The sequence below is a fragment of the Mirounga angustirostris genome, unplaced genomic scaffold, assembly GCF_029215605.1.
Source record: "Mirounga angustirostris isolate CCGP_5_RB_7025 unplaced genomic scaffold, mMirAng1.0.hap1 SCAF_4, whole genome shotgun sequence".
Taxonomy (NCBI): domain Eukaryota; kingdom Metazoa; phylum Chordata; class Mammalia; order Carnivora; family Phocidae; genus Mirounga; species Mirounga angustirostris.
The window spans coordinates 169178902-169203721 of NW_026991712.1; the positions used below are offsets into that span (position 1 = coordinate 169178902).

Here is a 24820-nt window from a genome sequence, read left to right on the forward strand (position 1 = left end):
CCGTAGTCCCTCCAAGCCTGCTCTGCAAAATGGGCTGTTCACCTTGGAATCAATGGGTGCTTGCTAAAAATTCATTTCCTGGGCCCCATCACCAACACTGCTGGATCAGAATTTCTTAAAGTGGGATCTGAGAAGCTGCTTTTGTTTAAACCTTCATTTTTAATACGTTCTTCAAACTGAGTCTGATGTGGAGAAAGGATTTGATGCCCAGTTTGGGGACACAGGTAGGAACTTGGGTAAATAAAGTGATTTTCATTTACTGAGTTCTTTTTTTTTTTTTTTAAGATTTTATTTATTTATTTGACAGAGAGAGAGAGAACACAAGCAGGCGGAGCTGCAGAGAGAGGGAGAAGCAGACCTCCCGCGGAGCAGGGAGCCCGACGCGGGGCTCGATCCCAGGACCCTGGGATCATGACCTGAGCCGAAATCAAGTCAGATGCTTAACCGACTGAGCCACCCAGGCGCCCCTACTGAGTTCTTGTTATAGGCCAGGCATCATGCTAGATGTAAAGTAGAGAGTATGTGTGGCTATCACCCAGGAAACAGGCTCGGAGACGCTCACTAGAGGGCTTGGGTTGAAGACCAGAGGCAGTGGTCAAACCCTGGGCTAGTGGATTCTTAGAGTTGGGATTTGAGAGTGTCCACCTGTGCAATGGCCTAATTTGCTTTTGTCTGTGCCCTGACACTTTGCTTCCTGCTAAGGCCAATCAGATATTTTGGTGAGGGTGAGGTGGAGACAAAGAGTAACTTTCAGCACAGAGCCCACAGGGTTGGGGCAGTTCTAGGCTTTTGACAGAACTATGGTCTTTGGCCTTGGTCAGACTAGGGACTCCTCAGAGCGAGGATCCGTCTTCTCCTTCCGACTGGCAGCTCACGAGGGCGGCGATGGCTATGTCTCTCCCTCAGCGGGGTGGATTCATAAGGCAGAATTTCCTCTTTTCCAACAGACTGGGCATCCCTGAGGGCAAGGCTGCCTCCTCCCTGGTTGGGGGTATCTGTGGGCAGTCTACGTCACACCTATTGTACCGTGGCTTCCTGTGGGCAAGGCCGGCTGTGAGAAGGGTATCTTCTGAGAGCAGCTTTTGGTCTGTTCCATCAGCTTGGGGCTCCCTGGAGTTGGGGCTGTGACCACTGAAACTCGGGCTCCTGATGACAGGGCTGTGTCCACACCCCACCTCAGACTGGGGGCTCCTGGGCAGGTTTAGGACCTTCTCTAGGTCAGGGCTCATCTCTCCCTCAGACAAGGGACCCAGTTCCTCTGTCAGCCTAAGCCCAACCCTTACCGAAAGAGAGGCTCCGTATCAGACGGACCAGCCCAGTGTTGGTGGCTGAGCTGACATGCAGAGAGACTCCCTGGCTAGGTGTGGTTATTCCCAGTGACTTCAGGGTGGGGGCCCCACCCAGGGACCTGGCTTCCTTGTCTTCCTGCTGAGCCTGTAGGCAGGCCTCCCCTAATTCTTTATTTGGCTGTTGAATGGGGATTGGAGCATAAAGTGAGTCACACACCTAGGTCTGGGCCTGCCTTCTGCTTCCTTCCTATTCTCTGCCCTAGTTCCCGAGTTCTCTGAGAAGCTGACCAGGAAACATGCTCTCAGTGGCCCCCATCTCTCCCTCAGCCTGTTGCCACTCTTTAGACCACTGTTCCTGCTGTTTCTCAGGTAAGAGTCTGGTGGCCTGGGTGAGAGGGTCAGGTTTGGGTGCTTTGTGTAGCTGCTCCGTAGAATCCTTAAGGCTGTTCAGGCCCTGGAGGGGCCCCCAGAGCTGGGTTCTGTCTGACTTTCCTCCCACCAGCACACCCCCATAGACACACAACCCTCCTCGGTCACCACAGACACAGCACACGTCCTTTCACTCCTCACAGACATTTAACAAATGGGAACTGGATCCCATTTAACCATCACACATCCTTTCACTCCTCACAGCCATTTAACAAATGGGAACCGGATCCCATTTAACCATCACACATCCTTTCACTCCTCACAAACATTTAACAAATGGGAACCGGATCCCATTTAACCATCACACATCCTTTCACTCCTCACAGAGCATTCACACACAGCGCACAGAACACACCCTCATCACCCACGGACATAGTTCATGGCCCTTCACAAGTGCGTAACACACAACAGACCCTTGACAGCTACTGATAGAACCCATGACCCTTCACTACAAACAATACACAAACTGTCGCAGTGGACACGCTGTCCCCTCGTGTGATGCATGTTGTCACCCACGGGATGAAACACACATCTTCACAGACATACGACACGTACAACAGCGCTGGCGGACACGACACATAAACCCTTGCAGGACACAGCAACCCAGACATGAAAGACCCTCTGCTCACTTGCTGCAGACAAACCTACTCCACATAGACCCCACAAACATCCGTCCTACACACACACACGCATGGCAACCACAGGTACATATCACAGGAACTCTCCTCAGCCCCAAACTCGTTCCCAAATCTTTGGGTGCTACTGCTCAGCTGGGGCAGGGGCTGGGGTCCTGCTTGTGTGTCGGGGGGCAGCCAGAAGAAGTGCTAGGGGTCCTGGCCACAGCATGGGGCATGATGGGAGATACCACTGTCCTAGCTGTCTGACTGCTACTTCTGAATGGCCCCAGGACTCAGCTCAGGCTGGGAATAAAAAAAGCTGGCTAACATTCATCGCGTGACTGCTGTGGGCCAGAGATCATGCTCCATGCTTGTACAAGCATTATATATATATATATTTAAAGATTTTATTTATTTATTTGAGAGAGAGAGTGAGAGAGAGAAAGAGCACAAGAGGGGGGAGCGGGAGAGGGAGAAGCAGACTCCCCGCCGAGCAGGGAGCCCGATGCGGGACTTGATCCCGAGACTCCAGGATCATGACCTGAGCCGAAGGCAGTCGCTTAACCAACTGAGCCACCCAGGCGCCCAAGCATTATCTTATTTAACGACACACCCCTTTATGAAGTAGGTACTGCTATCCTCATTTTATAGCTATGTTTTGATGTAGGCTTAGAGAGGTTAAGAAACTTGCCCAATATCCACAGACAAGAGACAGCAGTGGGATCTAGACATAGGTAAATTTGACCCCAGAGTCCACCTCTCTTTAATTTATTATTATTATTATTTTTTTAGGGGGAGGGAGAGGGTCAGAGGGAGAGGGAGAGAATCTTAGGCAGACTCCATGCCTAGTGCAGAGCCTGATACGGGGCTCGAACTTATGACCGTGAGATCATGACTTAAGCCAAAATCAAGAGTTGGATGCTTAAGCCACTGAGCCACCCAGGCGCCCCCTCTTTAATTAATATTTAATTAATTTTTTTATTGTTTAAAGAGGTAGCAAATAAGCCAGTTAAAAGTTCAATAGCCCTGGCCACATCCCCGAGGCTTCCTTCTGTGCATGATGAGGTGGCCCTCTTACAAGCTCGGGGAGGGGAGCAGGTTGCTGTTGCAGGTGGGCCCAGGCTGGAGAGGGAGCAGGTGGGGACTCAGCCTGACCAGGGGAGGGAGAGGGTGTGGGAGAAGAGGAAGAGGAGAGAGGAGAATGGGGACTAGCTGCGACGCACTGTCCTCTACAGACCTAATCTCGTTGTGAGGTTGGTGGTGCTGTCCTTACTCTACAGATGAAGAGTCTGAGGCTCAGGTGGCTTGGCTGTTGAGTGGCAGAGTGGGGATTCAAACTTCCAAAGTTTGAGGGAGGATGAGTGAGAGAGAGAGCGCACGAGCCAGAGTGAGTCAGGGAGAGAAGCTGAGGTTGTGGTAAGGAGGAAGAGAAGGTTCCGGACTGCCAGGCATTGGGGCTGGTATCTCAGAGAGGGGTCTCGGAAAGAACCTACTGCCCAAGTTACTTTTTGGCTCTCAGGGGCCTCTGGTTTTGTGGTAATCCCCCCTCCTCCAGTGAATCTTGCTCTAGTCTGTCCGTTTGCACTATTTGTCTATCCTTGTGCTTACACTATCTGACTTAATTACTGTAACTTTCCAGTAAATCTCGATATATGATGTGGCATGTCTCTTGACTTGTATATATACATATGACAAATGCCTGTGTACCCACCACCGATTAAACAGAACCTACAGGTGTAGTAGAAGCCTTCTGTGTACCTCACCAGTCCTGCCCCCTCCCTCTCTCCCCAGAGCTAATCATACCCTGAATTTGTTTTTCTATATCGATGCATATGTATTGTGTCCGCCGACAGAAATCAAGTTTTAAGAAATAGTATCGTGCTGTGTTTATCCCTCTGCAACTTACTTTCTTCATTTAGCATTATGTTTACTGTTCATTTTAACATATGCATAGGATTACATTGCAGAAACATACAAATGTATGTTTCCTTGTATCCAAGGAGATACTAATATTTCTGGTGTGTACCTAGAAAGGATGTGCACATTTTCAGTTTTATTATGAAATTAATTTCCAAAATGGTGGTGCCATTTGTATTATCTTTTTAGTAGTGTGATAACAATTTCCATTGTTCTACATCTTCCCCAATACTTGGAATTGCCAGACTTTAATTTTTTCCAATCTGGTGGTTGGTTGTTTTAGTTTGAACTCCTGATTTCCCGAAATGTTGGTCAGATTTTTATGTTTCTTAGCCATTTAGGCTTTTTCTTCTGTGAATTGCCTACTCCTTTCTTGACCCATTTTTCTTTTCTTTTCTTTTTTTTTTTTTTTAAAGATTTTATTTATTTGACAGAGACACAGCAAGAGAGGGAATACAAGCAGGGGGAGTGGAAGAGGGAGAAGCAGGCTTCCCGCCGAGCAGGGAGCCCAATGAGGGGCTCGATCCCAGGACCCTGGGACCATGACCTGAGCTGAAGGCAGACGCTTAACGGCTGAGCCACCCAGTCACCCCTTTGACCCATTTTTCTATTGGTCTTGTCTCTAAGTTATTGACTTGAAGGAATTTATATTATATTATGCTTGAAGGGGTGCCTGGGTGGCTCAGACAGTTAAGTGTCTGCCTTCCGCTCAGGTTATAATCCCGGGATCCCAGGATTGAGCCCCACATTGGGCTCTCCACTCAGTGGGGAGTCTGCTTCTCCCTCTGACCCTCCCCCTCTCATGCTCTCTCTCTCTCTTACTCTCTCTCTCAAATATATAAGTAAAATCTTAAAGAAATATGTTATGTTTGCAAATTCTTTGGTATATGGGTTGCAGATATTTTTCTCCTGGTCTGTGACTTGTCTCTTCCTCTTTTTATCACATCTTTTGATGTATACAGTTTTAAACCTATGTGGCCAAATTTATCCCACTTTTCTTTGTTATTTATAATTTCTATGTCTTAATTTTAGAAAATTTCCCCTGCCCTTATATCATAAAGATATTGTCCTCTATTTTCTTCCAAAACTCTTTGTATTTTGCTTTTCCATAGTTAGGTCTTTATGCCAGTTAGAATTTAATTCTGGACATAGTGTGAGGTGGCGACCTAATTTTATTATTATTTTCCCCCTAATGAATAGCCAATGATTTACACCAATATTTACTCTTCTTTTATTGATCCGTAATGGTAACTCTGTCATAGGTATCAAGTTTCCATATGCGTGCTATTTCTGGGATCTCTATTCTGTTTCTTCGGACTATTGTTTATCCCTCTGTTAATACCAGCCTGTCATAATACTGTAACTTTATAATAAGACTTGTTATGATAGGGAAAGTCTTATCATTTGTCCTTATTGTTCATATGTTCTTGTTCTTCAAACGTTTCTTAGCTAGTCTTGAGTCTTTACTTTTCCATTTGGAATTTTAGAATCCGTTGTAACGTTTCTTAAGAACTCTATTGGGATTTTTTTTTCAAGTGTTTTACGTATGCTATTTCTTTTTTTCTTCCTCCATCTCTATTGAGACATAACTGACAAATACAATTATAAGATATTTAAGGTGTACATCATGGAGAGGCGCCTGGGTGGCTCAGTCAGTTAAGCATCCAGCTCTTGGTTTCGGCTCAGGTCATGATCTCAGGATCCTGAGATCAAGCCCTACATTGGGCTTGGTGCTGAGTGGGGAGTCTGCTTGTTCCTCTCCCACTGCTCCTCCCACCTCTCTCTCTCTCTCTCATAAATAAATAAAATCTTAAAAAATAAAGTGTACATCATAGTGATTTGATATATGGATACATTGTGAAAGGATCCTTGCCATCTAGTCAATTGAGATTTTGATTGGACGGGCACTGAATTTATAGATTAAATTAAGAATTTATATCTTTATGATATTGACAGTCCCAGGCATGAATATATTACATCTATCTGTTCAACTACTTCTTATTTACTTACTTTTCAATGATTTTATAATTTCCTCCATCAAGATCTTGCACATCTTTGGCCAAAAGCAAATTGCCAAGATAGGTTTCTTGCTAATATAAATTGTGTTTTCTTAAAAATGACATTTTATGGGGGCACTTGGGTGGCTCAGTCAGTTGAGTGTCTGACTCTTGATCTCAGCTCAGGTCATGATCTCAGGGTTGTGAGTTCAAGCCCCACATTGGGCTCCATGCTGGGTGTGGAGCCTACTTAAAAAAAATGATGTTTTATGTTTATTGCTTATTTATAAGAACATGATTGATTTTTATATATTGATTTTATGTTCAGAAATCTTGTGGACAGTTTTTGTTGGTTCTAATAATTCGTCCATGCAAACAATCACATTGCCTGTGAAAATGATAGTTTTGCCTGTGCTTTCAATCTTCATAACCTTTTTAAAAAATTTCATATTCTTGGGCGCCTGGGTAGCTCAGATGGTTAAGTGTCTGCCTTCGGCTCAGGTCATGATCCCAGGGTCCTGGGATCGAGTCCCACATCGGGCTCCCGGCTCAGCGGGGAGCCTGCTTCTCCCTCTGACCCTCTCCCCTCTCATGCTGTTCCTCTCTCGCTCGCTCTCTAAAAAATAAATAAAAATCTTTAAAAAAAAATTTCATATTCTTCACAACAGAGTGAGATACTCATGATTATTCCCAGCTTGCAGATGAGGAAACTGAAGCTTGAAGAGATAACTTGGTTTTTCCAAGTTCGCACAGAGAGCTGACGGCAGTCAAGTTGTGAACTCTAGTGTCCCTGATTCTAACACCCATGCTCTTTTCCCCGTGAGATTCTTCCTCCCGCATTAGCCTCCATTACAGGTGAGGAGAAGACTGCTCACAGAAGCGAGGTGTCTGCATCACTCTGTGGGAAGGACAGATTGAGAGAACAGAAAGAAGCTAACAAAACCTTTAAGACAGCTGTGTAGGACTGAACTAGCATTTAGGGAATCTGGGTCCTAATTCCAGCTCTGCCACCGACCAGCCATGATACCTTGGATAGGTCACTTCCTCTCTCTAACCTCATTCATTCATCCAATAAGCTTTATCGAGGAGCACTTGCAATGTGCCAGGCAGTGTTCTAAGATAATGGGATACAGTAATAAACAAACAAATGAATTCCTGCTCTCAAGGAACTTACAATTTAGTTGGAAGACAGATAACGAGCAAAGTGAATAACTAAAATATATGGTATGGTGTGTTCGGTAAGTGCTGTGGAGAAAAATAAAGCAAGGTAGGGGCCTAGAGCATGCTGGGAGATGGCTGTAATTTATTAGGGTTATTGGGAAAGTCCTCACTGAGAAAGTGGCATTTGAGTAAGTAACTCTGAGTGTCTGGGGAAGAATGTTCCAGGCAGAGAGCACAGCAGGTGCAAAAGCTCGAGGCAGGAGCGTGCCCAATGTGTTGAGGCAGAGGAGGAGGGTCAGTGTGACTAAAAGGTGGGGAAAAGAAGTAGGAGCTGAGGTCAAGTCTTACAGGGCCTTGTTCTTTATTCCTTCCTTTCTTCCTTCCTTCCTCCCTCCCTCCCTCCCTTTCTTCCTTTCTTTTTCTTTCTTTCTTTCTTTCTTTCTTTCTTTCTTTCTTTCTTTCTTTCTTTCTTTCTTTCTTTCTTTCTTTCTTTCTTTCTTCCTTCCTTCCTTCCTTCCTTTCTTCCTTCCTTTCTTTCTTTCTTTCTTTCTCTCTCTCTCTCTTTCTTTTCTTTCTTCCAAGATTTTATTTATTTATTTGAGAGAGAGAGAGCGAGAGCGAGAGTGAGAGCAAGAGAGAGCACAAGCTGGGGGAGGCGCAGAGGGAGAAGCAGATGCCCCAGGGAGCAGGGACCCTGACTTGGGAATCGATCCCAGGACCCTGGGATCATGACCTGAGCTGAAGGCAGACACTCAATCAACTGAGCCACCCAGGCGCGCAGGATGCTGGCTTTTTTTCTAAGTGTGACGGAAGCCACTAGAGAGTTTTGAGTAGAGGAATGATGTGATCTGACTGATGTTTAATAGGCTCTACTGCACTGCTGTGTTGAGAACAGGCTTAAAGGGGGTGCAAGGATGGAAGGGAGACTAGTGAGGGGCCACATCTTGGTGAGGGAAGATGGTGGCTTGGACCAGGGCCATAGCAGCAGAGATGGTGCAAAGTGCTAAGGTTTTGGATCTATCGATTGATCAGTCATTTAAAATTTAAAGTAAATTCATTTATTTAATTACAATTAAAAATAAATTTTTAAAAAATATTATTTATTTATTTATTTGACAGAGAGAGACACAGCAAGAGAGGGAACACAAGCAGGGGGAGTGGGAGAGGGAGAAGCAGACTCCCCACTGAGCAGGGAGCCCGACGTGGCGCTCGATCCCAGGACCGTGGGATCATGACCTGAGCCGAAGGCAGATGCTTAACCGACTGAACCACCCAGGCGCCCTGCAATTAAAAATAAATTTATTTGATGAAGGAAAATTTAAAATATTCTGTGAACCCACATGCAACTCTTGATCTTGGAATCATGAGTCCAAGCCCCACATTGGGCGTAGAGATTACATTTAAAAAAATTAAAATATTCTATGAACCCAAACATAAGGCAACTCCTTAAATAAGCAATCTCCTAACCTTCCTGATAAGATCCCCAAAAGATTTTTTTATGCCAACTTGAATATTTATACTCTTAGGAATGTAGATGAACCAGTCCAGAGTTTCATAACCTCAGCACACAACATTTTGAATACATTTTTGTTGTAGGGACTCTTCCGTGCATTGTAGGATGTTTAGCCGCGTTGCTGGTCTCTAACCCCTAGATGCCAGCAGGACCCCTGGCCCTCCCTCCCCTGCCAGTGGGGACAACCAAAAATGAGTTCAGATATTGGCATACGTCATACCTGGAGGGCTAAGTAGCCCCCATTAAGAACTACTGATACAGTCAAATGCCTACTTGCAGGATTTAATTTATCCCTTTAGTTACATACTTAAATATCTTGGGCAGTAATTAATTATTTTACACATTTTGTTTTTTACACTCTCAAATCTCATGAGACGTATTTATTTCAGTTCTTCATGTGCATCGTTGATGTCAGCATCTTTATTGTTCTTGTTCTTCTCTGTCACTTAACAGAGTGTTCCAGGTTACATCATTTTCACTTCCATCTACATTGTGTGAGATCCAGCACCTGACACCCTAATAAGATGCCACTGTGGAAAAATTACATCCCAAGACACAACTATCCATTATAGAACACTGGGACAGTTTTCTTTTTCACTGTTGTTCTGATCTCTAAAATCTAAACAACGGCTGGATCACTCTAAAAGACAAACAACAATGCCCCCCTTATAAAAGATTGAAAACACTTACTGGTATAATGGATCCCATGGACCACCAGCCAGCCTCAATTATCAACACATTTTTCCACTGAGGTATGTCCCATATTATTTTGAAGCAAATCCCAAATATGTAATTTTATCTGTAAATATTTTGTATGTGTCTCTAAAAGATAAGAATTCTTTTTAAGATAACTGTGAGCAATTAACATTAATTCCTTAATATAATTGAGTATCTGGTAAGTGTTAAAATTTCTGATTGTCTCACAACTTTTTTCTCTTTCTTCTTTCTTCTCTTCTTTCTTTCTTTCTTTCTTTCTTTCTTTCTTTCTTTCTTTCTTTCCTTTCTTTCTCTCTCTCTCCTTCCTTCCTTCCCTCCTTCCTCTCTTTCTCCCTTTTCTCTATCTCTCTGCCCTCTCTCTCTGTCCCTCTCTCTCTCTCTTTTACAGTTTGTTTGAATCAAGATCTAAAAAAGGGGGGCACCTGGGTGGCTCAGTCGTTAAGTGTCTGCCTTCGGCTCAGGTCATGATCCCAGGGCCTTGGGATCGAGCCCCGCGTCAGGCTCTCTGCTCCGCGGGAAGCCTGCTTCTCCCTCTCCCACTCTCCCTGCTTGTGTTCCCTCTCTCGCTGTCTCTCTCTCTGTGTCAAATAAATAAATAAAATCTTAAAAAAAAAAATCTAAAAAAGGCTCACACGTAGCAACTGGTTGCTATATCTCTTTTTTTTTTTTAATTTTATTATGTTATGTTAGTCACCATACAATACATCATTAGTTTTTTTTTTTTTTTAAAGATTTTATTTATTTATTCATGAGAGACAGAGAGAGAGAAGCAGGCTCCCAAGAAGCAGGGAGCCCGATGCGGGACTCGATCCCAGGACCCTGGGATCACGACCTGAGCCGAAGGCAGACGCTTAATCATCTGAGCCACCCAGGCGCCCAATACATCATTAGTTTTTGAGGTAGTGATCCACGATCCATTGTTTTCGTATAACACCCAGTGCTCCATGCAGTACGTGCCCTCCTTAATACCCATCACCGGGCTAACCAATCCCCCCTCCTCCCTCCCCTCTAAAACCCTGTCTGTTTCTCAGGTCCATAGTCTCTCATGGTTCATCTCTCCCTCCAATTCCCACCCCCCCTTTTTTTCCCTTCCCTCTCCTAAAGTCCTCCATGTTATTCCTCATGTTCCACAAATAAGTGAAACCATATGATAATTGACTTTCTCTGCTTGACTTATTTCACTTAGCATAATCTCCTCCAGTCCCATCCATGTTGATGTAATAAAAGTTGGGTATTCATCCTTTCTGATGGCTGAGTAATATTCCATTGTATATATGGACCACATCTTCTTTATCCATTCATCTGTTGAAGAGCATCTCGGCTCTTTCCACAGTTTGGCTATTGCGGACATTGCTGCTATGAACATTGGGGTGCATATGGCCCTTCTTTTCACTACATCTATGTCTTTGGGGTAAATACCCAGTAGTGGTTGCTATATCTCTTAATTCTCATTTGATCCATAGGTTCTTCCACCATCTTTCTTCTCCCTTAAAATTTATTTGTTGAAGAAGCATTTTCTCTTTGCTGAATTTGCTGAGTGTATCCCTATGATCTACTCCTCTGCTATATTTCCTGTAAACTGGTGGTTGAACTTCTTGATTCGATTTCCTTGGCAATACTGTTTCATAGGTCATGTTGTGATTTGGGTGTGTTCAAATACCAACTTTATTAGAAAGGTTTTCTTTTTTTTTTTAAGATTTTATTTATTTATTTGAGAGAGAGGGAGAGAGAAATTTCAAGCGGGGGGGGGGGGAGCAGAGGAGAGGGAGAGGAGAAGCAGACTCTCTACTGAGCAGTGCATTGGGCATCCCTGCATCGGGCTCCATCCCAAGACCCCGAGATCATGACCTGAGCCGAAGGCAGATGCTTAACTGACTGAGCCACCCAGGTGCCCCCTAGAAAAGTTTCAAACAGACAAAAAAAGAGAGGGAAGAGTATAATAAATCCCTATATACCTATTCATTTCCTATAGCTGCTGTCACAAATGGCCACAAGCTTGGTGGCTTGAGACAACACACATTTATTTTCTTATAGTTCTGGAGGCCAGAAGTCCAAAATTGGTATCAGTGGGGAAGGAGTCAGCAGAGTTGTGCTTCCTGCAAAGGCTCCAGGACTGAATCTGCTCCTCCCTTTTTCAGTGTCTGATGGCTACTGAAACTCCTGGCTTGTGGCTATGTCATTCTCCCTCTGTGGCCACACTGCCTTCTCCTTTTCTGTCTGTAATAAAATTTTCCTTGGTTTCTCTCGCTCTCGCTCTCTCTCTCTTTTTTTAAAGATTTATTTATTTATCCGAGGGAGAGAGAGAGAGGGAGAGAGAGAGACTGGGTGCGCATGAGCAGGGGGAGGGGAAGATGGAGAGAATCTTAAAGCAGTTTCCTTGCTGAGCAGCAGTTGGACGTGGGGTTCAATCCCACTACCCCGAGATCATGACCCAAGCTGAAATCAAGAGTCTGAGGCTTAACCGACTGAGCCACTCAGGCACCCCTTGGCTTCTTATTCGTATACTTGTGATTGCATTAAGGCTCACTTGTATTATCTAGCATAATCTCCCCATCTCAGGAGCATTGATTTAACCACACCCGTAAAACATTTGCCACGTAACAGAACATCTATAGGCTCCAAGGACTGGAACCCCTTATCTTTGAGGGCCATTATTCCGCCTGCTACAACACCCTTCACCTAGATTTATTATTTTGTCCCATGATTTCCCTCCTGTCCTTCCTTCCTTTTTTCCATCCTTCCTTCTCCTTTCTCTTTCCTCCATTCCATCCTTTCTATTCCCTTTTCTTTCTCTCTTTCTCCTTATTTTGCTGTAATAGTTTAAAGCAATTCCTTGTAAACTTCATCTCTAAATATTTCCATATATATGGATACTTTCTTTTTTTTAAAATTTTATTTATTCATTTGAGAGAGAGAGAGAGCATGAGCAGGGGGAGGGGCAGAGGGAGAAGCAGGCTCCCCACTGAGCCAGGAGCCCGACGTGGGGCTCAATCCCAGGACCCTGGGATCATGACCCGAGTCGAAGGCAGACGCTTAACCATCTGAGCCACCCAGGTGCCCTTGGATACTTTCTTATATAACCACACCACTATTATCACTTCATACAATTAATAATTCCTTAGAATCATCTAAAATTCTGTCCATATTAAATTCTCCCTGATTTTCTCAACTATGTCTGTCCTGGATATCATCTGTTTTCCCCTCCAGATCTTCTCACCACCCTTCTCCATCCTACTCTGTGCTCTTGGAAGCTGATCTGTATGTACTATATTACCCATGTCCCTTGCTTCTGGTTGAACTCAGCCAAGGTTGGCCCCGGTAAGACATCAGAAGGTGGAAGAAGAGAGAGATTTGGGTATTTATTTCCCAGTTCCCTCTCCACCAGCTCAACAAAGATTGCTGCAACTTCCTAACCAAGCTCACACCTCCTGCCAGGCAGCCCTCTCCAAATAGCTACTCTTCAGTTCCAGTAACTTCTCCCTCTCTTGAGCTTTTCAGATGATAAGGGCGCCCACTCTTGGCAGCCTTGGAGTATTACACTATTCCTTGTGGTTCTCCAGCCCTGCCCTCAGCTCCCTAAGTGTCCCTTTGTCCTCAGATGGCCCATTCGAGTGTGCATCTCTTTTCAGGGCCCTAACTGATACGTATGTCTTTTAATTTTTTCTTTTAAACATTTTTCTTGTTCCCATTTATTCCCACTTCAGCACAGTGGTTAAGATCTAGAGTGGGCTATGAAGCCAGATTATCTAGGTTCAAATCCTCGTTCTGCCACACAGTTGTGTGACTTTGGACAAGCTACTCAGCTTCTCTATGCCTCAGTTTCTTGTCTCTAAATTGGAGATAATAATACATGCACCTAACTTTACAGGAACTGTAAAGCAATTACATAGGGTACAATGGCCAGAAACACAGTAAATGCTCACCACGTGTTAAATAGCATTGTGATTATTATGGTTAGCACTTTTATTATTCCTTGAACTCATTCCTCTTGAGTCCCTTTCCACTGTGTTCTTGTGTGGGTGTGAATTTTTATTTTTTGGTCCTCTATTCTGAAATAATCATAGATTCATGGGAAGTTGCAAAGATAGTACACTGAAGGGGCGCCTGACTCTTGATCTTGGGATTGTGAGTTTGAGCCCCACGTTGGATGTAGAGATTACTTAAAAGAAAAAAAAAAAAAGATAGTACACAGAGGTCCCAAGTACCCATACCTAGTTTCCCTCAAGGCTTGATTAGACTCGGATATAGATATATTTTAGAGTAGAACTGACCGAATTGGCTAACAGAATGGATGTGGGTGTGACAGAAAGGAGGAGTCAAATGTTGATAATCTCCGCCTAACTACGCTGCTTGCTGATCAACCTCAAAAGAGGTACTGAAACACCCCTACTCCAAGAACATGTGTAAAGGACTACTGAAAAACAGGCTAAGCCCAACAGTCCTGGATTTCAGACAAGTGTCCTTGGCGTCTGTGGTCAAATGAGGATTGGTGGATCCCGTAGGTCCCTCCAGGCTGTTGCCTCTCATTGAGTGTGGTGCCTGGAGGGTGGCTGAGAAGGTAAAGCCAATTTGGGGAAAGAGGATCCGAGTTGGGGAATAGACCTAGGGCCTTGGCTTTTCAGCTGGAAGGTTAAACACAATGAATAGACCATGTTCTCTTGTGTCTCAGGGCACTCAAGACTCAAGCTGCCTCTAAGAGAGCTGGGGAGGGATGACCAAACCAGGCCTCTTCGAAGTCCCTCACAGGAGGCCTGGGCCGCGTGTTGGGATGTGAGGAGAGTGTGTGAGGTGTGGTGCGTGAGTGTGGAAAAGTGTGAGTGAATGGGCAGGAGGAAGGAGGTGACTGGGTGGATGTGAGTAAGGGGTGACAGATTTGGGCACTTGAGTGTGTGAGTGTACATGTGAGTGGAGGGATGTGATTGTGAGTGGGTGTGTTTGCATGATAGTGTGCATTGAGTATATGTGGCCATGCAAGGGTTATACATGTAAGAGGTTCGAACATGTCTGCCTGTGTGTGATGGGGGTGGAGCTGGGGCAGGGGCAGAACGTTGGCCCTAGCTCTTCAAGGCTGAGGCACATGTTAAAAGTGATTTGGGGGGGCGCCTGGGGGGCTCAGTCGTTAAGCGTCTGCCTTCGGCTCAGGTCATGATCCCAGGGTCCTGGGATCAAGTCCCCACATCGGGCTCCCTGCCCCTCTCCCACTCCCCCTGCTTGTGTTCCTGCTCTCGCTGTCTCTCTCTCTGTCAAATAAATAAATAAAATCTTTAAAAAAAAAAAAAGTGATTTGGGGGGGCGCCTGGGGGGCTCAGTCGTTAAGCGTCTGCCTTTGGCTCACTCAGGTCATGATCCCAGGGTTCTGGGATCGAGCCTCGCATCGGGCTCCCTGCTCCGTGGGAGGCCTGCTTGCTTCTCCCTCTCTCACTCCCCCTGCTTGTGTTCCCTCTCTCACTGTCAAATAAATAATAAATAAAATCTTACCAAAAAAAGTGATTTGGGGGTGCCTGCGTGGCTCGGTCAGTTAGGTGGACACCTAACTCTTGCTCTCAGCTCAGGTCTTGATCTCAAGAGTTGTGAGTTCAAGCCCCGTATTGGGCTCCATGCTGGATATGGAGGCTACTTTAAAAAAAAAAAAAAGTGATTTTCCCTTTGAGATCCATTTTTGTCAGGAGTGGGGTCCCATTCAGCAGGAGGAGGCTAGCCCAGACATGCAGGGCAGAGCCGAGGCTGGACCCTGAAGGGGTGGTGGTGGTGGTGGTCAGGAGCCTCTACTCCTGGCTCTGCTTCGACCTGGCCTTGGGACCTGCTAGACCCGCTCCCCTCTCCGTGTAGAAGGGTGTCGGATTGGCTGACATGTGGACACCCTGCTTTCGTAGGCAGTGTTGACTACAGTGCTTGGTGCCTGGTGGTGCTTAATAAATGTTTGCCCGTGGAATGACTGGAAGCTGAGGCAGGGAGCCCTGGCCCGTCGGTCCCTTTTTTTTTTTTTTTAAGATTTTATTTATTTATTTGAGACAGAGAGAATGAGAGAGAGAGAGCACATGAGAGGGGGGAGGGTCAGAGGCAGAAGCAGACTCCCCACTGAGCAGGGAGCCCGATGTGGGACTCGATCCCAGGACTCCAGGATCATGACCTGAGCCGAAGGCAGCCGCTCAACCAACTGAGCCACCCAGGCGCCCTCTACCACACATTTAAAGAAGAATTAATACCTATTCTTTTTTTTTTTTTTTTAAGATTTTATTTTATTTATTTTTTAGAGAGCAAGCGAGAGAGAAACAGCATGAGAGGGGAGAGGGTCAGAGGGAGAAGCAGGCTCCCCGCAGAGCAGGGAGCCCGATGCGGGACTCGATCCCAGGGCCCTGGGATCATGACCTGAGCCGAAGGCAGTCGCTTAACCGACTGAGCCACCCAGGCGCCCCCGTCGGTCACTTTTACACACAAAGCCTCCCGCCAACGGACTTGCTCGCACACGCGCTCGCTCACATTCACAAACTCGCCCGCGCTCACGCACTCGCTTGCGCACACCTGCTGCTCACGCTCGCTCGTTCCCACGGACTCACACGCTGCCGCGCTCCGCCCGCGACGCCCCGGCTCCTGGGCTACGTGCTGCCGGGTGACCGGGGGCTGCCCGGCCCAGTCACCCCGCTGACCACGGCGGCTCTTCTAAGCTCCTCCTCATCCTTTTCTTTTTTTAAGAGTTTATTTATTTATTCATGAGAGAGAGGGAGAGAGGCAGAGGCAGAGGCAGAGGCAGAGGCAGAGGCAGAGGCAGAGGCAGAGGGAGAGGGAGAGGGAGAAGCAGGCTTCCCACAGAGCAGGGAGCCCGACGCGGGGCTCGACCCCAGGACCCTGGGGCCGTGACCGGAGCCCCAGGCCCACGCTTCACCCCCTGAGCCACCCAGGCGCCCCCTCTTCTCATCCTTTTCATGTTCTCGCTGTCTCTCCCTCCCCTCTCTGTCCTCTCTGTGTCCCTTCTTTCATTTTGTCCCTCACGCCCCTACACAGACATGCACCCTCGACGCACACCCCCCGCCTCATGGCGTTCTCTTCTAATTTCCCGGGTTGTCTGGCCTCCCGTCTGCCCATTCCTCTCATGCTCTCTGTCTGTGTTTACGTCTGTCTTTCTCCGTGTGCCTTTCTCCCTCCACCTCTCACGGTTTCCTGACTGCCCCCCCCCTCCCCAGGGCCCCTTATTCTGGTTTTCTCGGTGCCTCATCCCTCTTCTCCCTTCCTGGCTCTCGCGCTCAGTCTCTCTCTCTCTCTCCTCGAGTGCATGCTCGCCCTTTCTGCTCTCTCTCTTGCATCCCCAGCTCCCCGACTCGCTGCCCACGCCCCAGCCTGGCCCTGGCTCCGGGAGAACCCTCCGAGCAGGGGTCAGGGCCCCGCCACCCAGCTTGGAGGTTCTTGTGCCACCCGTTGGAGGAGCCCCAGGGTCACAGCATTTCCTCCCTGGGGGTGACTTGGCACTGGTGTGCTCTGTTTCCTCACTTCTGCAATTTCCAGATAGCACAGAGGCTCGGTCTGCAGACAGACGGACACTCAGATCCTGCTGCTGCTGGGGCCACTCAGCCTGCTCAGCCTTCCCTGATTCAGGTAAGGGGGGGGGGGGTCCCGGCGCTGGCTGGGCAAGGGGGAGGTGTGTGACAGGGTCCTCAGGAGACCGAAGTCTGAAGGGACCGTTCTGGCATCTTCCTCAGGCCCAGTGTTTAGAAAGGATTCCTGGTGACCAAACTTGCCAGGAAATGCAGCTCCCCACTTTGGTTGCCTGAGGCCCGGGCCGAGCTGAAAGTGAGCCCCGAGATCTCACTGGGAGCTGACGATGGTGGTGAGAGGGGGCTACCTAGAGGTCGGGGGCTGAATGCCATCTGCTGGACTGGCTGCCTATGGCGTCTTGGCCAAGTTATGCTCCCACTCTGCAGCCCAGTTTCCGGCACTGTCGAATGGGGATAATCCTGCCTCCCCAGCAGGACTGTTGGGAGAAGCTCGGGGTCTGGTACAGGGCTGGGCACTGAGGACCTCATGAGATGCCAGGTGTTCCTGGGGGATGATGAAGATAACCAGGTTATTGGTACAAAGGGCCTGGCCCGCAACGGGTTCCCCCCAACAGGTCCCGGGTGGGAGGGACAGGGCACAGGCAGGTCTCCCCTTGTCCTTTGCTGGCAGGAGGTCCCGGGTGGGCCGAATGAACCAGGGTCGCTGTGCAGACACTTGCTCTCCTGTGGAGAATGAGGGAGCCAGCAGAGTCTCTCCGTAAAGCATTTAGGCAACTCTGATTTAGATCTGTTCGAACGTGCAGCTGGGTTCCAGGTACTTGGAGTGTGTGTGTGTGAGTGTGTGTGAGAGTGTGAGTGAGTGTGTGAGAGTGTGAGTGTGAGAGTGAGAGTGTGAGTGAGTGTGTGTGAGAGTGTGTGTGTGTGTGTAGGTGCTATGGAAACAAAAGACAGAGATGTTCCTACCTTTAGGTACTGACAATGCAGCCAAAGAAAGAAGTCCGCTCTGGACATGACGAAATGGCCCTGGGTCTGAAGTGGGCACCTCACGATTGGCAGGATTTTGACCTTAGCTCTAGTTTATAGGCTGGGATGTTGGCAACCGAGGAGCCTCACTTTCCTCTTTTGTAGATTAGGGCTTAAAGTCCTGCCCTTTGGGTTTGTGCGGGAGGATGAAGGAGGAGGCCAGGTGGGAAAATGCTTTGTCAATGGTGAGATGCTGCACAATGTGTTACTACTAATATTGACAGTCATCCTTACTGTAAATGCCTTACGGGGGGGGAATTCATTCTGTTCATTGTTTTATCCTTACCCTTTGCACAGTGTTTGGTGAGCAGTATAATCTTAGAATATGAATTGAATAGATGGATGATAAAGTAATATGCTGTACTTAAAAGAGAATGGACAGCAAGCCAGAGGCCCAGCATCTGGCCCCAGTTCTGCTCCTGATCCTGTTGTCACCATGGGCAAATCTTTTCTCTTCTCTGGGCCTCAGTTTTTCCATCTGTCCAATGAAGGTTTGGGTCAGGAATTACAGTCTATGGCGTTAATGACAAAATCAGCCTCCAGGACTGAGTTCCTGCTCTTGATTGGTATTGGGGTGGGCAGGGGTGTGATGAGAAGCTGGGGTCCTGTCTGTCCTTTTACAGGGAGACCTTTATAGAGGGACCCCTCCTCCCCAGTCTAGGCCCATGATCAAGGCCTCGTTGAGGAGAAGGGGGTGCTCCTCTTTGTCAGTGGCAGCCCCTCCTTACGCCCCCCCCCCCCATGAGGGTTGGCACAGGATGAGGCACAGCTGAGCTACAGTGTGGGAGCACTCCCTGACTGGTCCTGGGGGAGTGTGTCTGGGTTGAGCATGGAGCCCATTCCCGGAAGGACAAATGCTGGGCCCCAGCACAGCCACCTCTCTGGCCAGCTCCCATTGGGTTCCTTGGCAGCAGGGTGGGTGGGGAGAGGAGCCTCTGCTGTATCTTTCCATGTGCATGTGTGTCTGTGGTGGTGTGGGTGGTACTAGGACGTGGGCCCTGGCTGTAGTCACATGGGCCTGGAACATGACCAACATGCAGGAGGGTCTGGTACAGCCCAGCAGTTCCCAGAAGCAGAATCATCAACCAAACCAGCTGAGAGGTTGGTGTACCTTTCTTCCCTTGTGTCTCCAGCCAAGGAGGATCCAAAGCCAGACTCTGTGTGTGTGTGTGTGTGAGAGAGAGAGAGAGAGGAAGAGAGAGAGAATATGTGGGGCAAGGACCACTGCTCAGCAGTCCCTCCCCACCCCCTTAGTTCTGTGGGAGGGGGACCCTTAGGGTCTGGGTTTGATGCTGAGCTCAGCTGGCTGATGGGAGAAGCATGTCAAACATTTGCGCAGGCCCCTTTATAGTTTTTAAAGTCCATTTCAGTTTACCAAGTGCTGTACTGTTGATAAGACAAACCCTTTATCACTCCTACCCATCTTATTTTCTTCTTACAACAATGCTTGAATTCTTGAGGTTGCCCCCTCACGCCGCCCCGCCCCCGCCCCACCCTGCGGATTTTTCAGATGCAGATCACAAGTCTCAGAGCTCACTCACTCAAGGTGGTGGGGGGCATGGCTGAGACCCAGAGTCCTGATGCTCTGATCTCAAGTCTTGTGATTTCTCTTCAGCTCTCGCTGGTGGCGGCTGGTTTGGTGCACGGCTGATTGGTTCACTCATTCATTTCTTCAACAAATGTTTTCTGAGGGTTCGGGAGGAGCTCACAGTTACTGAGCAATAACCATTTGCATTGACTGCTTCATTCTGCTTTTACAACTACCTGGTGAGGAAGCTTTTATTATCCCCATTTTGCAAATGAGGAAAGGGAGCTGCTGAGAGCCAAAGAGCAGCTAGGGAAGAGCAGAGTCCCGTGTGGATCCTGGTCTGTGGGACCCCAAGGCCTAGGCCCTGTACCCTACGTTTTCCCTTGGGCTGGGCCCCAGGTACCCACAAGGGCACCAGCAGGACGGATGCAGGAGTTCCCAGGCTGGAAGGCGTGGTCCTTTGGTGTGATTCAGGGTATAATGGAGGGGTAAGCCCAGTACCGAGAATCCCACAGGAAGACGTACCTCTCCGTTCCCTCCTCCCTGCCCTGGCCTACTTCCTAGAAGGAGGAGGGAGGGGGAAGGAGACCCACAAATACCATCTGGGTATTTGGGAGCCAGAAGGAAAGACCCAGGCCAGGTTCAGGGTCCCCCACCTCCACAGGGATGTCCTAGACCAGCTGAGCAGAGACCGAGTCTCACCAGGGCAATATATATTCCTGGGGTCAGGGAAGGGCCCTCTGTGAGAAGGGAGATTGGGAAAATCTGGTTCCCAGGCCACTCCCACCTCAAGAACCCTAGACCTTGTCCCTGACCTCTCCGAGACAAAGAATTCCATTTCTCCACCCAGAAATGTGCCCAGCATGGCGCTGGACTCCTTGTCTTTGAAACTGTGGGGAGCCCAGAATTCCCCAGAGGTGAAGATACTTACTCCCTCAATTTCCCCCTCAAATCCCTCTGCTGTTTGGAGAAATGGTAGTGAAAGCACTCCATGAGTGGAATCTTTAAAGAGTCTGGCCAGCATGGTCAGGCCAGGGCCCAAATGCCAAGCAACAGGGGAGGTCAGAATAGGAGTAACTCATTGACTGAGCATCTACTATATGCCAGTCACTTTAGAAGTTTACCTGCCTTCAAACTCAGGCTATCCTATGAGATCAATGTTGACATTATTCTCATTTTATACATGAGAAAAGTAGGACTCACAGAAGAGAAATGATTAAACTGTTGTGTTTGAGAGTTCTCAGGAAATCTAAGGGCTGGGAGTGACTAAGGCTGGTGTGTGAGGGTTTGGAAGTAGAGGATGAGGGACAACGTGACTGTGTGTGTGTGTGTTTATCTATTAGTAAATGTCTCTTTTTTTGAGAGAGAGCGAGCACACGTGCGTGCACACACACACACATACACACACGAGTTGGGGGTAGGGGAGAAAGAATTCCAAGCAGGCTCCATGCCCAGCACAGAGCCCAATAATGGGCTTGATCTCATGACCCTGAGATCATGACTTGAGCTGAAATCAAGAGTTGGACGCTTAACTGACTGAGCCAGATGCCCCTATTAGTAAATATTTCTTGAGTGTTTGCTGTGGAGGAGGCCCTGTGGCACACCCTGGTGAAATGCCAGAAGCCTTGAACCCAGGGAATTCCCAACCCAAAGGAAAAAGAAACCAACAGCCATTATAATGCAGTGCGATGCGTTGTGTTATGGAAACCCCAGGCAGCATCTCTAAGTCTATCTGGGTTGAGAAGTCAGACTAATGGTAGCCAGCACTCCTTGAGCTTTGATTATAGATCAGGCATTTTCTATTTAATCCTTACAACAACCCTATGAAGTATTCTTCTTATTATTTTTACAGAGGAGTAAACAGAGGCCCATTGGAGGTTAAATTAATTATCTTGGGTAAGAATCAGCTGATGGCATTTTGCCAACTGTCATTAGCTGCCAAGAGAAGATGTGACTGGTTCCTGGAAGCTTTCAGAGTTAATGATACATCTGGAAGCCTGATGTAGGTGGCTTCAGGCTGGCGTGAGCTCGATATGAGCTGTTGCAATGACCGTGCGGCTATTTTGAGGAACATTTGATCTGATCTAATTAGCAAATTGGATTTCCTGTAGATACAGTTTTGTAGAGCTGTTGATTGTGAATATCTTGAATTGTGCTAAGCCCTTTACACACATTATTCATCAAATATTCATAGCACTGGGGCGCCTGGGTGGCTCAGTCATTAAGCGTCTGCCTTAGGCTCAGGTCGTGATCTCAGGGTCCTGGGATCAAGTCCCACATTGGGCTCCCTGCTCGACGGGAAGCCTGCTTCTCCCTCTCCCACTCCCCCTGCTTGTGTTCCCTCTCTCGCTGTGTCTCTCTCTGTCAAATAAATAAACAAAATCTTTAAAAAAATATTCATAACACTCTGGGGAGATATGTGCTTGGAATATCCCCAGCTTCATTCACAAAGGAAGGACCTGAGGCTCAGAGAGTGATGTGCTTGGCGATGGGTACAAGCTAGGACAGGATAGAGGCAGAATTCTTGTTTGTCTGACCAGAGTCTGTGGTCTTAACCACTGTTCTTTCCAAACACTTTGTATCCTTTATCTCACTGGATGCTCACAAAAACTCCAGGTGTGATTGTCCCCATTTTACAGATGAGGCCCAGAGAGGGTCAACAGTTTTACTAAAGTTGCACAGCAGTAGGTCTTAAAGCTGAGCCCTGTGATTCTAAGTTAAGAATATACAACGTACTTTCAAGTCTATCATTGCTTGGGTCCATAAAGAAAAAAAAATTTTTTTAAAGATTTTATTTATTTGTCAGAGAGAGCACAAGCAGGGGGAGCGGCAGGCAGAGGGAGAAGCAGGCTCCCTGCTGAGCAAGGTGCCAGATGTGGGACTCGATCCCAGGACTCTGGCATCGTGACCTGAGCCAAAGGCAGACGCTTAACTGACTGAGCCACCCAAGCGTCCCAAGAAAACATTTTTTTAATTGTGCTAAAAACACGTGACATAAATTTCCCTTTGTAACAGTTTTTAAGTACACATTATAGTATTGTTAACTGTATGCACATTGTTGTACAGCAGGTCTCTAGAACTTTTCCATCTTGCCTGACTGAAACTCTATACTCACTGAACAACAATTCCATCTCTCCTTCCCCCTGTCCCTGGCAACCACCATTCTACTTTGCGATTCTTTGCATTTGATGACTTTAGATATTTCATATAAGTGATGACCTTAGGTACTTCATATAATCATTCAATATCTGCCTTTTGGTAATTGGCTTATTTCACTTAATAGTGTCTTCAAGGTTCATCCGTGCTGTAGCATGTGACAGGATCTCCTTCCTTTTGAAGGGTGCATAGTCTTCTGTTATACACACACCACGTGTTGTTTATCCATCCATCTGTTGATGGACATTTGGGTGGCTCCCACCTCTTGGTATTGTGAATAGTGCTGCTATAAACGTGGGTGTGCGAATATTCTTCAAGATCCTGTTTTCAATTCTTTTGTAAGTATACCCAGAAGTAAGATTTCTGGGTCATGTGGTAGTTCTATTTTAATTTTCCGAGGAAACTGTACTGTTTTCCATCCTGGCTGTATCATTTTATATTTTCACCAATGATGCACCAGGGTTGCAATTTCTCCACATCCTTACTAGGACTTGTTATTTTCTGCCTTTTTGATAGTGGCCATGCTGCCGAGTGTGAGGTGCTATTTCATTGTGGTGCTTATGTGCACTTCCCTGACGATGAGTGGCGTTGCACATCTTTTCACGTGCTTGTTTGCCATTTGCGTATCTCCTTTGGAGAAATCTATTGACGTCCTTTGCCCATGTTAAAATCAGTTATTATTATTTTGTTATTGTTGTTATTGTGTTGTAAGAATTCTTTATATATTCTGAATATTAACCCTGTATGCAGTATATGGTTTGCAAATTTTTTCTCCCGTTCTCTAGGGTGCCTTTTTCCTCGTCTGTTTCCTTTGCTACAGATGTTTTAAAGTTTGATGTGCCCCCATACATCTATTTTTGCTTCTGTTTCTTGCATTCCTGCTGTCGTAGCTGAGAAATTATGGCTCATTCCAGTGTTATGAAGCCTTCCCACCTATGTTTCCTTGTAGGAGTTTTACATTTTCAGATCTTATGTTTTGATCTTTAATCTGTTTTTAGTTCATTTTTGTATATGGTGTAAGAGAAGGGTCCATCTTCATTCTTTTGTTTGTGGATCTCCGGTTTTCCCCTTGGCACTTGTTGGAGAGGCTCTCCTTTTCCCATTGTGTAGTCTTGGCACCCTTGCCAAAGATCATTTGACCATATGTGTGGAGGTTTATTTCTGGGCTCTCTGTTCTGTTCCACTGGTCTATATATATTGCTCTTTATGTTGATACCATGCTGTTTTTTTTTTTAAGATTTTATTTATTTATTTGACAGAGAGAGACACAGAGAGAGAGGGAATGCAAGCAGGGGGAGTGGGAGAGGGAGAAGCAGGCTTCCCGTGGAGCAGGGAGCCCGACGTGGGGCTCGATCCCAGGACCTTGGGATCATAACCTGAGCCGAAGGCAGACGCTTAACGACTGAGCCACCCAGGCGCCCCGATACCATGCTGTTTTGATTATTGTACTTTGTTATGTCTTTTGAAATCACGAAGTGTGAGGCCTCCAGCTTTGTTTTTCTTTCTCAAGAGTGTTTTGACTCTTTGGTGTCCTTCGAGATGAGGTTCTATCTGAATTTTAAGATTTTATTTTCTGTTTCTGCAAAAAATGCCACTGTGATTTTGACAGGGCTTTGAATCTGTAGATGGCTTCAGCAGGTATGGACACTGTAACAGTATTAAGTCTTCTAGTCTATGAATGAGGATGTCTGTCCATTTATTTGTATCTTCTGCAATTCCTTGCAGCAATGCTTTGTAGTTTTCAGTGTATAAGTCATTTGCCTCCTTGGTTAAGTTTATTTCCAGTATTTTGTCCTTTTTTTTTTTTTAAAGATTTTATTTATTTATTTGACAGAGAGAGACAGCGAGAGAAGGAACACAAGCAGGGGGAGTGGGAGAGGGAGAAGCAGGCTTCCTGCCGAGCAGGGAGCCCGATGCGGGGCTCGATCCCAGGACTCTGGGATCATGACCTGAGCCGAAGGCAGATGCTTAACGACTGAGCCA

General features: G+C 46.9%; 1 protein-coding gene across 3 annotated transcripts in view; it reads left to right on the plus strand.

Annotated features, from left to right (window-relative positions):
- Positions 1 to 287: 287 nt before the first annotated feature.
- Positions 288 to 24820, plus strand: part of PTAFR (platelet activating factor receptor) — a 46435-nt gene continuing 21902 nt past the window's right edge. Inside the window, exons 1-2 of one of the 3 annotated variants that reach the window (XM_045898313.3) lie at positions 288 to 1658; positions 17141 to 17230. In XM_045898313.3, the coding sequence (XP_045754269.1) occupies positions 1586 to 1658; positions 17141 to 17230 (163 nt within the window). In that variant the 5' untranslated portion in view covers positions 288 to 1585. Of the gene's footprint in view, positions 1659 to 15948; positions 17231 to 24820 lie in introns of those variants that run through there. The other 2 variants (XM_064589674.1, XM_064589673.1) reach the window with 2 other exon arrangements.